Genomic DNA, 14162 nt, shown 5'->3' with positions numbered 1-14162 from the left:
AAGCTGTGTCTTTCTAATTCCTCAGGTGAAAGTCTTCCAAACAGCTGTGGGAGTCCATTATCCTATGGTGGAGCACGGACTCCGTCTCCCAGTGGTAAGAAAATTGTAAACAATTTCAGACTCAATCACAAAAAATAAGGAGAAAAATGATCAAAAGAGAATATTCAATGCTCTACTTTTAATTCAACAAGTATCTCTGAGTGATGACCTTTGACAGAGAATTCCAACACGTTAACTAATAAAGAAACAACAAACAAAAACACAATTTGAAAGCTTTGTCCAACATCAGGCAGTAAAACAAAAGTTTCAATGAGACTGTATTATTTCACGCTCATCTATTACACTCATTTTGACTTCAGATGTAGTGAGTGAGTTGGGTTCTTATTTAGAAATTACTTGATGATACCTCATGTGTCCCTTTAAGCTCTCTTGGTGTATAAAATATTTACCACACTGAGAGCAGGAAAAAGATTTTTCTACAGAATGAACTCTCATGTGTACTCTAAGATCTGAGTGTCGTACTTACCACAGTCAAAACAGGTGAATGACTTCCCACCAGAGTGAATTTCCATGTGGTTCTTAAGTCCCATTTTCCTTTTGAAAAGTTTATCACAAACGGAGCAATTGTATGGTCTTTCATCAGTGTGAACTCGCATGTGACTCGAAAGCTCCTTTTTAGCTTTATAACATTTATTACAAAGAGAGCATATAAATGTTTTTTCACCAGAGTGAATTTTCATATGACATGAAACTGCTGATCTCTTTTTGAAACATTACCACAGTGAGAGTATTTTTACGGTCTTTCACTAGTGTGAACTAGCAGGTGACGAGAAAGTACTGATCTCTCTTTGAAACGCTTATCACAATGAGAGCACTTGTATGGTCTTTCACTAGAGTGAACTATCAGGTGACACGAAAGGTCCCTCTTAGTTTTAAAAGGTTTATCACAATGAGAGCACTTGAATGGTCTTTCACTAGTGTGAACTACCAGGTGGCACGAAAGGTCCCTCTTAGCTTTAAAACCTTTACCACAAGAAGAGCATGTAAAAGGTTTTTCACCAGAGTGAACTTTCATGTGACACGAAAGTACTTGTCTCTCTTTGAAAGATTTACCACAATGAGAGCACTTGTATGGTCTTTCACTAGTGTGAACTACCAGGTGACGCGAAAGTATTGAACTCTGTTTAAAACGTTTACCACAAAAAGAGCATATAAATGGTTTTTCACCAGAATGAACTTTCAAGTGCTGCAAAAGTACTGCTCTCTCTTTAAAACGATTACCACAAGAAGAGCATATAAACGGTTTTTCACCAGAGTGAATTTTCTTGTGGACCTGAAGATCCTTTCGATTGTCGAAACATTTTGCACAATATGAACAAGTCAATGTTTCAGAGCAGACTTTTAAGTGTCGAGTTATTCCAGACCTGGAATTAGTTTTTAGTCCACATCCAGAGCAGGTCAGTTCTTTGTCTTCAGGGGCAACTTTCTTCTCTCCGATTTGTATTCTTGGATTCGCCACAGAGTTCGAACTTGGCTGAGAGTTACTGGTTTCTCTCCAGTCTTCACTGTCATCAGTGTCACATTCAGATGAGACCTGCTTCTGATGGTCAGGGGGAGGAAGTGTGTTTAGTTCAGATCCTCCACAGTTCTCAACTTCTGTTTTTATGTGTTGAATCAAGCTGCTGCTTGAAGGTTCTGCATCTCTCAGAGCCTCATCTTCACTCTTCACTTGGACAAATCCTCCACAGTTGTCTCCATCGGCTTCTGTTTTTATGTGTCGAGTCAAGCTGCTGCTGGAAGGTTCTTCTTCTCTCAGAGCCTCATCTTCACTCTTCACTTGGACAAGAGCAACGTGTTCTTGCTTCTCACCTTCATTCTCTAAAGTTTCTGGTTCTTCAATGTCCAGGCTGGGTCTACAGTCCTGCTCAGGAGAATCTTCTTGTTTAATCGATTGCAGCTGCTGGAGTTCTGCAGGGACACGACGTGTTTATTAAATCTTGGATACGTGACAAAAGAATGAGTTTCATTGACAAGACATTTTAAATTGTTCTGGGGCGTCACATAGACAAACACTTTGAAATGCCCCCATGCTGCTCATTTTCAGTCACACACTCAAGACAATAACTTATCAGTGTCAGAGAAGTTTGCAGGTAATTCATCTTCTTAAGAGTTTTTGACAAATTTGTTCCAAGAAAAAAGGATGTAGTTTAAAGGCAAGTGTGGCGAGTTAAGGAAGTCTCTTTTAAAATATGTTTGATCTCATGCCCAATTTTTTTTTTTAAAGAATAACATTTCTAATTCAGATAAAATAATATTAATACATTTAAAAGTATTTTAAATATATTGACGTTACTTAAATAACATGTTGCTCAAACAGTTTTGTCGTACTGACCTAAACGTTGTAGACGAACCACAGGTTGCTTCAGAAACACGTCCAGCTGTTCTCGCTGAAGGTTCAACTCGTAATCACTGCAACCCACTGCTCTATGGTAGAGAATAGAAGATTATCTTCGGGAGCTTCAAAGCAGAATACAGAAAAGGCATGTAAGGGACTATAGAGACATCAAAGAATAAAGATGGAGAATGTATTGGGGGGAGATTCATCTACAATCTCAGTCGTTGCTTCTTCCAGGTTTCCTCACAGATTGTATTGTTGACGATGAGAAGAGTGTTGGACCAGAAGCAACTGATAGAAAAGCTGTTTTTGTTTGGAAGTGTCGCAGGAAACGCTTTGTTACATCAAAGCTGTGAGTCATCCTCATGTATTCAGACAAACAAAAACTCCATCTTCAAACAGATCAATGGGGTCACTCTTCGTCTCTGGACATGTACGTGACCTCCATGTGAGCTAAACATTAGTTCATTAATCATATGTGTGAGCGTGTACTATCTGATGTACTTTGATGTGTCTCCTCTCTCTAACGTCAAGCACCTGTTGAAGGTGTGTCAAACATTTTTACAGCCACAAGAGTGGCTGACATGATAAATATCCAGTGACGCGAGCACAGAGAAGCAGGAACTAATGTCATCTAACGGTTAACACACGACTTCCCTCATGTTGCAAACACACATTTCTGTGGTTTGTGTTACTTCCCCTTCCTCTCTCTTCAGCTTCACTTCTCTGTTTCTTTGTAGGTTGTGGTGACTCGAATCCCACTCTGGTCCAGCCAGCCGTGCTCACTTATGTCCTAACGTCGCAAAAAGCCATGGGTCCAAACGCTTTCAAAATAGTGGCTAAAACTGTCGTCGTTCCGTTTCTTGTCTATGAAATAAACTTGGCATGCCGGTGTAGGTACAATTTCGGTCCCCCCACTTCCTACGTGATGACGTATTTTTTTTTTTGTTTTCTTTTCGATTTTCTTTCCTGATTTAAATCAATTATTAAATGTATATATATGCCCACTTTATTGAACAAGTCATTTTATATTTATTTAATGTGTTCCATTTGTATAATGTATGCATCACAAAAAAAAACATGTGTTTTTCTAACACTACTGGCAATAAACATTTAAATCAGGGAAAAAAATTAATCGAAAATCAGCAGCTTTGTCACATGTAGGGCGGACACTTCCGTTGGTTTAAAAAAAAATCACATGTAGCGTCAGACCAGGAAATGAAAGAATGGAAAATGAATGTTTTATATGGGGTAAAAAGTATCATGCGGCCCTCGTAATGTCAAAGTATGATCATTTATAAATGGTTCTAATGCATTAACAAATGTATTTTGTATTTATTATTCATTACATTTTCACATAACACTTCCCTCCTTTTTGTGTGTACGTTTTTGTGTATATATTAATCCCTCAAAACATTTTAAATTATAAACATTTTCAAGTTAATGGAAGAAATGTTTTCTTTCCCTCATCTATACAACAATAAAATTGCATCATATTTAACTTAATAAATGTCATGGGCTAATGTCCTTTATGGGGGGGGGGATTTTTTCATCTTTATTTTTGCTTGACGGCCCCTAACAACATCCACATAATTTAATGTGGCCCTTGAAGAATTTTAATTTCCCACCCCTGCATTAACCCATAAAAATATTTTAAAGACACGTTCGCATTTGCAGCGTGTGACGTCATCACGTAGGAAATGTTTTTTTTGAGTTTGACACACGTGTTCTAATGTTTTTAAATCCTGTTACGTTATAATTCTGCGAGATTCAGATACAAGCTCCAGAAACGAGGCCTGCATCAAAAGACGAAGTTCCAGACCTACTTTTCAGCCTTTCTCATGGGGGCAGAAGCTGAGCCACACTTGTGGTCCAGACTGAGCCACTTCCTGCTGGACTCTGACCGTGTGAGGTCAGGCCTGCAGGCCGGAGGGATGTCGGCCATAGAGCGGTCTCTCTCCGGGGGTCTCGTAGAAGCTTTCATCGAGTTACTGGGTTTCTTCTGCAGCGACCAGACGATCGTTGACGAACTGTTTGAGGGTCTGAAGTGAAGACATTCTGTTTTTTTTAAGGACGCACAAGTACATCAACCTGAGATTCTTTGTCCGTGCGTTGGTTACTTCCGGTGTCACACTTTTTAAATTCCGACGGACCCCATGGAGAAAAGATAGTTCCACCTCCCTCATTCTCACGCTCTATTAATTATTTTATCTAGTTGTATAAATAACGTACAGTTCTGTCAACATTATGAAGAATATAATATTCCGATTGTAATTCATATCATCTGTCCCCGAAATACATAATGTATTAATTAATTGAAAGTGTTCTGATGAAAAGTAAAAAAAAACTATAACCTATTTACTGGAGTTCCTGACAGCTTCAGGTGCTGTAGTATTGAACCCACAAAAACAGAAAAGCATCCTATTTATTGCTATTTATTAAATTACCTAAAAAAGCATTTGTTTAACATCCATCATCTTGGTGACCTGATGCCCTCATAGCTGCATTGTGATGTGGGGCTACTGATGAGACAGAAGCAGATAAAAGACTCACTAGTTACTTACAATTGTAACTTTCAAAAGTGCATTTGTATATCAATAAAAATCCGTCATAACTTGTTGGATCGTCGGGAATGGCAGCAAAATGTAAAAAGCCTAGTTGCTATTACATACATCAATGGAACGATGTTTTGATAGTGGTCGTGGAAGAAGCCTGAAGTCAGTAACAAATAACATGAAGAAAAAGAGTCTTGTGAAATCTTACCTGTGCTTCTATTGTGGCGTTCCAGGAAAAAGGTGTCTGCTTGATAATAATCTAATACGGTACATTCTTCTACTAAATATAGCATTGATTGTATTGTATAATCACAAAGGGTAAGACAAAAACGACTATATGGAGTTAATCCAACTTGTTGTTACTATCTTATTTTCTGATAATATGATTTTATCTTCGATACAAGTTTTTATTTCTATTAAGGTGACACCTGTATATAAATGAACACAACAGCCTAAATAAATAAAAAACGCAGTCTCAAATCAGTCGTGCAATTGATATACTTTAATCTTAAATGACATAATACTGTTTTTGTAGATGCTTGACTTTTTGTAATCAGCTGAAAATTGCTTCACATTGCTCTTATGATTCTAGATTCAACATCCTCTGTCATCCACACATTCATTTTGAGTAATAATTTATTTATTGAGCAATTAAATCGCAGCCATGTAGGTAAATCTTTATTCGTTTACAATGAGGAAATAAAAAATGTTTCACAACTTTAGCACGTGTGAGATATTTATAAAAACATGTATTTTCATGTAGCAAAACAAACAAGTGAGCAGAAGATTTTATCCAGTGCAACTTCTTAAATTTTCTAACCAAACATTGTGTGAAAACGTGTCTCAAACATTCAGCAGAAGTACTTTTCAAAGCAGACATGTTTTCTCCCAATTGTGAATTTTCTTGTATTGTTTTATCATTTCAAGTGTGATTTTTTTTGTGTTTCCTCAGTTGTTCACGCCACTTAAATGATTCACCACACGAACAGTTGAAAGGTTTTTCCCCAGTGTGGTTTCTCATGTGTGCCTTCAAAGAATCTCTCGACGCAAAACTCTTAACACACAGTGTACAGGTGAAGGGTTTTTCTCCAGTGTGACCCCTCATGTGTAGAGTGAGGTTCCTTCTCTGAGTAAAACATTTATCACACTGAGAGCAGCTAAAGGGTTTTTCACCAGTGTGGATTTTTGCATGCGTTTTCAATTGACTGCTCTGGGTAAAACATTTCCCACACTGAGCACAGATAAAAGGCTTTTCTCCAGTGTGACTTCTCATGTGTTCCCTCAGTTGAATTCTCTGTGTGAAACATTTACCACACAGAGAGCAGGTGAAGGGTTTTTCACCAGTGTGGATTTTTGCATGCGTTTTCAATTGACTGCTCTCAGTAAAACATTTCCCACACTCAGCGCAGATAAAAGGCTTTTCACCAGTGTGGCGTCTCAAGTGTGTCTTCAGCTGTGCACGCCATTTGAAACTTCTACCACACTCAGAGCAGACAAACGGTTTCTCTCCACTATGACTTCTCATGTGTTCCTTCAAGCTCCCTCTTTGAGAAAAACATTTACCACACTGAGAGCAACAGAAGGGTTTCTCGCCGGTGTGCGTTTTAAAATGAATCTCTAATTTATATTTCTTTTCAAAATATTTTCCACACACGGAACAATTCAAAGAGTCGCCACAGCAGTGTTGCAAGTGTTTAGTCAACCCGGCCTTCGACGAAAACCTCCTCCTGCATTGAGAGCAGGGCAGTGATGTGAGATCTGCAGCGTCTTTCTTCTCACTGGCATCAACTTCTGGATTGTCCACAGAGTTGGAACCTGACTTTGTGTTACTAGTTTCACACCAGTCTTCACTGTTATCCGTGTCAGAAGAGAGTGACCTCTGGTGGTCATTGTTGAGACCTGTATCCACATCGCTGGCTGATTCTGATCCGAAATTCTCTCCGTCAGCTTCTGTATTTATGTGTCGAGTCAAGCTGCTGGTTGATTCTTCCTCATCGTCGTCATACTCGCTCTTCACAGTAACAGCTCTGAAAGAAATGCTGGAGTAATCATCTCTCTGCGTGTCCTCATTTAGTTTGTATCTTCCTTCTTTAATAAAGTAAGGATTTCGTGGATCACACCCACTGTAATCCTGCTGCTGAGCTTCAGTTTGTATGTTCCGAGTCAACCTGCGTGTCAGAGAATCTTGCTCAACTTCACGCTTCTCAATAACAGGAGTCAAAGGGAAATTGGAGACTTCTTCTTCTTCCTCCTCCTCTTTTACTTGTACTTTAATAACATGAATGTCCTCCTCCTCTTGTTCCAGACACTCCTGCTTCTCTGTGAAACTGTTGTCTTTATTCATCAGCAGCTGCTGGACGTCTGCAGGGACATATATAATCAACATCAGATTTGATTTGAATGAGAGAATTTGGAGACATATGACTGCAGTCTTTTTGATTCATGTCATCTTAAGCGTTGCACTTATTGAACTTCAGTATAAAGGTAGTCAACCTTAATTAATGATACAAAAATATGTATATATATATTGTTATTATATCTGTCACATGACTGAATTTGGAGATGATACTGCAATTTTTGGGATTATAGATTTTGACTTTTTGAATAAGTAGCTTACATGCAGAAAACCGTGAGCACTCTGCTTTAGGCATAATAAATCATGTTAAATATTTGGTTGTACAGAGGGAAATAGCTATAATTTAAAACTTCACATTTCATAATAAAGCCATTATCAACCCACCCCATGCCTCCCCATTAATTCTTTATATGCCACAATTATTTTCTACTTTCTAAAAATGTACAAATGGAGAAATAAAACAATAGTTACAATCTTAATATTAAAATAGACATGGTTTAATAAGGTAATTCAATGATTAGGGACATGATAATCTGCAGAGCACATCCATCCATCCATCCATCCATCCATCCATCCATCTATCTATCTATCAATCCTCTTGGTGACCTGGTGAACCTGCCATCAGAACTTCATTGTGATGTGGGGCTATTATTAAGACACGAGCAGATGAATGACTTGTACATCAATGTCAATCTGTCATAACCTGGTGGATCCTCGAAAGGAGGTTGTAGCAAAAATATAAAAAGCCTAGTTGCATTTACATCACCAATGGAACGATGTTTTAATAATGCTCGTGGAAGAAGCTGAAGTCAGTTACAAATAACACGAAGAAAGGGAGTCTTGTGAAATCTTTCGTGAGCTTTTAAAAGGTCTCTGCTTGATAATAATGTAATACTGTACATTCTTCTACCAAATATAGCATGGATTGCATAATCACAAAGAGTAACACAAAAACAAGTAAATACAGTTAATCCAGAACTACCACTTTGGGGCTTTTAGATTGTGTCATCTTGCACTTTCTTTTTATTGAACTTTGTTCTTGTTTTATGAATCTATCGTCTGGGTTGCTGTGAGCCGGAGAAACAATTTTCTGAAAGAAGACCTTCAGAGGGATCAATAAAGTTTATCTATTATTCTATGTTTATCTTCTTTTCTGATGATATGATGTTATCATTGATAGAAGTTTAACTTTTTTTTAAAATATTATTTCCATTTAAAGGTGACACTAATATACTGTATTTACACATGAACACAACGGGCTTAATCGAAAAACCGCAGTCTCAAATTCAGTCAATTAATAGAAAGAACTTTGATCTTAAATGACACGTGACTGTTTTTAAAGTGGCTTGAGATTTTTATTTTTATAGTTCTCTAAAGTCTAAATACCTTCATTTTTATACTGTATTTAAATGAGTCACAACATCATACATCCAAAAACATAAAAGTACAACCTTCATCGTCGACATGGTGTTTACTTTGAAAAGTAAATATTGACAAATTAATCGTTTTAGTAAAAATGTCAATAAGATTTGAATTTTTTTTTGAAAATATTTAAATTCATTCACCATTCATTTTCATCGTCCACAGTAATAGTTCATATGCATAAATAATTTACATGAAAAAATAAGCTAATTCACAGAAAATCCGAATAAATGATTCATTATTTGACTTTCGTTCGAGTTGTTGTGAAGCTTGTTTACGGTTACCGTAATGTTCTGTCATGACGCGCACTCTACATTTAGTGGACAAGTTAAGGAACGAAATCATTTTCATCGCATCACATAAGAGAGAATTTAACTCTACTAAGTACATAAACAGGGTCTTTGTGTAGCTCATGAGTGAGTGTGTACCTGGTCTCGTCGCCATCATGAGCAAGATCCTCTTTGGTTCCGCCTCGTGTTTATTTACGTGACGAACAAAGACTCGTTGGACCTGTTCGTAGATCTGAGAGAGTGAAAGATGGTTTTCTCAACGTGACCTTGAAGTACAAGACGGACCAACAGGATCTGAAAACGATTTCTCCACCGAAAATAAATCTGCGAGAACAAAGGCGGAAGTTGGTTAACGGGAAAAGACAAAACGCGCTGATTGGACGACACCGTATTATTCCTGGGTGTTGATTGGTGACACGTCGCGAAAGCGACGCCTTTGATTGGACAGTAAGAATGTCCATTACTTTTCTCACGTACCACTTCCGATATAAGTATTTTGGTCATTGTTTTAGATCAAAAATACGTCTTTGGCTAAATTAAACACGCTTTTTTGTTGGAAATAATGTGAATTATTATGATATATACCAGATGTTTCGTTTGTTTGCAGAGTTTTTCGTCTTATTTTCGTCGACTTTTATTTTTAAAAGCAATAATGCGGTTCCGCGATGCACATGTTTGAATGTTAAAGGATATTAATTGACATTAATATGTTTATTGATAAACAGACCTTATCCCCTATTTAACAGACGTTTCAGGAAGTACATTTACTTGATGTTAAGTTCTTGCGTAGTTCAACATTATTGTTAATTTAAAAGATTAGCTTCTTTAAAGTGGCCATCTATATGTTGAAGGTGCAGAATTTACAGTTTGGAAGAGATATTTGTAGCTTTACAGACCATATGTTTATTTAATTCGTTTTTATTATCAAATGGTTTATCTTTAGAGATTGAAGAAGAAAAAAAGAGAAAAAATGCTTCATAGAAATTCTCAAAAGTTAATTGAAAGAAATGAATGGCATCCAAAGTCAACGTCCTCAAATTAAGAACCCGACTCACAAAATACAAAATAAATAACCGAAAAGGTAAAGAATACTTCAAACTTGTGAGTCAAGGAAGCTTCTCAAACCTGGCGTCAATGAAGTAGAGTTGACATTTCTTGTTGAAGCTCTAGAGAAAGAGGAAAACGCAATGATGAACATCTTCCCCGAAATACGAGATCACACATCAACTGTGTTAATGTGCCGCGTTGAAGCATGGGAGGTGACAACAGATATCAAGCAACTTGCTGATAAAAGACAAACTTGTGTCAGTGGAGAGTTGGATGCAGAGCAAGTTCAACTTTTTTGCAGGGAGCTACTTAACAGAAGCTATGCTAGCTCACTTCATCAATCTTCTGCCTTTGAAATTGGCCACTTTCAGTCTCCAGTCAAAACAGAAGCACATTGTTTTGTAAATCTTAGGCATCTAAGGAGAGAGAATATTGAAGCATTATTGATAGAAAAATTGCAAGAAGAAAATACAACAAATAGGGAAGCAGCTTAAGAAGCAGCTTAAAGCGGAGAAACGCAAGTGGGAACGTCTACACTCAGGAAGATGTCAAAGCTGCTTGAGCCGGACTAAAAGTCTATATTCTGGAGGCAATACATGAAGTTGATTCCCTTCCTTGGAACAGTCCTGATGAAAGGCAAAATAATTTCCCAGCTACAGATGGAGAACGACTAAATGTCTCAACACCACCTTTCGAGATGACAAGTCAGCCCGAGCTTTTGAAGATAGCATGGCTCCCATTAACCTCCATTGCATGAGCACTTCAATTAAATTCAATCCATCCTTGAGTGAAAACTTAATTAAGTATAAATTCACTTATTGACCCAGAATCCGTTTCCTCAGCTGATGATCTTTATTGTTTAAGGAAGTATGTTGGAGATCCTGAAATTATGAAACTGGGAGGAACTTTCAATCCAAGTAAAGAAGATTCTTACAGACATGCATGGACAAAACTGGAACACGATGGAACACACATTCACCTTACGTGGTGTTAATAATTTAGTTATTGAGCAGTGAAATCGCAGCTGTGTGAGTTCTTTCATATTTCTTTGTTCACATTGTATGTTTTAGTAGTCAAAATTATTTTCAAGTGTGAATTTTCCTGTGTTTCCTCAGTTGTTCACGCCACTTAAATGATTCACCACACCAAGAACAGTTGAAAGGTTTTTCCCCAGTGTGGTTTCTCATGTGTGCCTTCAAAGAATCTCTCGACGCAAAACTCTTATCACACTGAGTGCAGGTGAAGGGTTTTTCTCCAGTGTGACCCCTCATGTGTAGAGTGAGGTTCCTTCTCTGAGTAAAACATTTATCACACTGAGAGCAGGAGAAAGGTTTTTCTCCACGATGGCTTCTCATGTGCTCCCTCAGTTGAACGCCCTGCGTGAAACATTTACCACACAGAGTGCAGCAGAAGGGTTTTTCACCAGTGTGGATTTTTGCATGCGTTTTCATTTGACTGCTCTGAGTGAAACATTTTCCACACTGAGCACAGATAAAAGGCTTTTCTCCAGTGTGACTTCTCAAGTGTGTCTTCAGCTGTGCACGCCATTTGAATCCTTTACCACACTCGGAGCAGACAAAAGGTTTCTCTACACTATGACTTCTCATGTGTTCCTTCAAGCTCCCTCTTTGAGTAAAACATTTACCACACTGAGAGCAACAGAAGGGTTTCTCGCCGGTGTGCGTTTTAAAATGAATTTCTAGATTATATCTCCTTTCAAAATATTTTCCACACACAGAACAATTCAACGATTCTCCACAGCAGTGTTGCAAGTGTTTAGTCAACCCGGCCTTCGACGAAAACCTCCTCCTGCATTGAGAGCAGGGCAGTGATGTCTGATCTGCAGCATCTTTCTTCTCACTGGCATCAACTTCTGGATTCTCCACAGAGTTGGAACCTGACTTTGTGTTACTAGTTTCACACCAGTCTTCACTGTTGTCCGTGTCAGAAGAGAGTGACCTCTGGTGGTCATTGTTGAGACCTGTATCCTCATTGCTGGCTGATTCTGATCCTGATCCGAAATCGCCTTCACCAGCTTCCGTTTTTATGTGTTGAGTCAAGCTGCTGCTTGATTCTTCCTCATCGTCGTCATACTCACTCTTCACAGTAACAGTTCTGAAAGAAATGCTGGAGTAATCATCTCTCTCCGTGTCCTCTCTTAGTTTGTATCTTCCTTCTTTAATAAAGTAGGGATTTCGTGGATCACACACACTGTAATCCTGCTGCTCAGTTTCAGTTTGAATGTGCAGAGTCAACCTGCGTGTCAGAGAATCTTGCTCAACTTCATCTTTTTCACCCTTCTCAATAACAGGAGTCAAAGATACTTCTTCTTCTTCTTCCTCTTTGACTTTAATAACATGAATTTCCTCCTCCTCTTGTTCAAGACTGGAGCTGCACTCCTGCTGTTCTTTAAAACTGTTGTCTTTATTCATCAGCAGCTGAGGGACGTCTGCAGGGACATAAACACACTTGAGTGATGCCGTACAGTTTATATTTATTATATACAGTTCAGAGACTTAAATACGGAACTCTAATGTAAAAATACTACATTCATATACAATTAAATCAGAAAATGACAAACTGTTTTAATTATATTGTATCAACTAAACTTGACACAGAAATAAAAACGCTGTTAAAATAATTCATTTTCACCTAATTATATAAAACATTATTTAACTCAGTTAATACAATATATAAATAGGATCTTTGTGCAGCTCTGTTGTGAGTGTGTACCTGTTCTCCTCGTCTCCATCACCAGCGAGATCCTCTTTGGTTCCGCCTCGTGTTTGTTACTTCTTTTTTTTACCAAAGGGCGACACGTTGGACCTGCCTCGTTTAGGGTGGACTTGAAGTACAAGAAAGACCTAAACCTCATTGAAAGTCAATTCCCCAAACGAAAATAAACAACTAGAAGTAAAGCGGAAGTTGTTGTTAAACAGGAAACAGTAGAAAGCGGGGAGGGGCGCTGATTGGACGTTACACATACTATTCCTGGGTGTTGATTGGTGGCACGTCTTGGAAGGAACGCATTTGATTGGACGTTAAGAATGTCCATTGGTTTTCACACGCATGCCGTCTGATTTTTAACATTATATGACTTGTTTTACCACATGAATACAAGTCTACCCAAAACAGAACGGTCAATAAACGGCGTCTCTATTTTATTTCGTGAAGTCAACATCTTGGAGCAAAACTGTGTGTTCTTTTTAGCGGATTTTAGAATAAATTGTCTTTCTCAATTTTTGTGTGATATATAAAACAAAGTAGAGGCTGAATGGATCTGATCAACCATCTGTTTAATTCTCCTTAATTTGATTTGAATCAAGTTTTTATCCACCAACGCCAGAGTTGATCTGACATAAAGGCTGACAACATAAGTCACCACTAGATGGCAGTAATTGCTGATTAGTTAAAATGATTTCCAGCTGGTGTTTTCGCGTGGTTGTTAGTATAGAATAGCGTCATTTTTTGAAGGATTTGGAATGATCTATTTGCCATGTTTTGATCAAATCCTTCCTGCACAAGATTTGTGTTGATCAGTGACTGAACACACGTGGATGTGAAAAAAGTCACTCCTGCTTCTCTGTTGATATTACTGGCCCCACATCTGGACGTTGTGCTGTTTATCGACACAAGTATTCCAAAGTCTTGAGTGAGTACATTTAAAAAACACTCGTTTTGTGTCTTATTCTGTACTACCAAACTACTCCTTTTTTTCAAGCAAATGTCACAGCAAGTCTCAAGTATTTAAACCCAAATGTCACTTCACAATAACTGTGGACAACACAATAGCGCTCATATGCTTTTGAGTTTATGTAAATATTAACAGAGAGTCTGCATTATGATCAACAACCGAAACACTGCAAATAAAAATAGTTAAGAAGTGCACACTTGGAATAATCACAAACACAAAGTTAATATTTGTATCAAACCTTTATTTAGTTAAAGCAGAAAAAAATTATTTACAAAATTATATATATTTTAAAATACCCGTCAATTAATATACTTAAAACATAGTTAATTACAGAAAACAGCTCTTTTATCAAGTCAATGTTTGATCCTTCACTTACTGCTAAATTAAAATGTTCAGTTTAGAA

The 14162-nt window shown here is 37.7% G+C and overlaps 3 protein-coding genes across 3 annotated transcripts; all 3 read right to left on the bottom strand.

Annotated features, from left to right (window-relative positions):
- Positions 1–163: 163 nt before the first annotated feature.
- LOC148087459 (uncharacterized) lies at positions 164–4492 on the bottom strand. The gene is made up of 3 exons (XM_087788276.1): positions 4222–4492; positions 2393–2484; positions 164–1968 (listed from the first exon to the last, which is right to left on the bottom strand). Exons 1-3 carry the CDS (start codon positions 4377–4379, stop codon positions 794–796), a joined length of 1425 nt encoding a protein of 474 aa, XP_087644402.1. The 5' UTR covers positions 4380–4492; the 3' UTR covers positions 164–793.
- A 1123-nt stretch (positions 4493–5615) lies between these two features.
- Positions 5616–9318, bottom strand: LOC148087458 (uncharacterized). Its single transcript, XM_087788242.1, has 2 exons — positions 9157–9318; positions 5616–7311 (listed from the first exon to the last, which is right to left on the bottom strand). The coding sequence occupies exons 1-2, from the start codon at positions 9173–9175 to the stop codon at positions 5873–5875; spliced, it is 1458 nt and encodes a 485-aa protein (XP_087644368.1). The 5' UTR covers positions 9176–9318; the 3' UTR covers positions 5616–5872.
- Positions 9319–10919: 1601 nt separating this feature from the next.
- On the bottom strand, positions 10920–12950 carry LOC148087457 (uncharacterized). Its single transcript, XM_087788231.1, has 2 exons — positions 12799–12950; positions 10920–12514 (listed from the first exon to the last, which is right to left on the bottom strand). The coding sequence occupies exons 1-2, from the start codon at positions 12938–12940 to the stop codon at positions 11151–11153; spliced, it is 1506 nt and encodes a 501-aa protein (XP_087644357.1). The 5' UTR covers positions 12941–12950; the 3' UTR covers positions 10920–11150.
- Between the last annotated feature and the right edge of the window lie 1212 nt (positions 12951–14162).

The sequence above is a fragment of the Callionymus lyra genome, chromosome 1 (genome assembly GCF_982586985.1).
Source record: "Callionymus lyra chromosome 1, fCalLyr1.hap1.1, whole genome shotgun sequence".
Taxonomy (NCBI): Eukaryota; Metazoa; Chordata; class Actinopteri; order Syngnathiformes; family Callionymidae; genus Callionymus; species Callionymus lyra.
The sequence above is the reverse complement of the archived record's forward strand: the minus strand, read 5'-3'. Positions and strand labels throughout refer to the sequence as shown.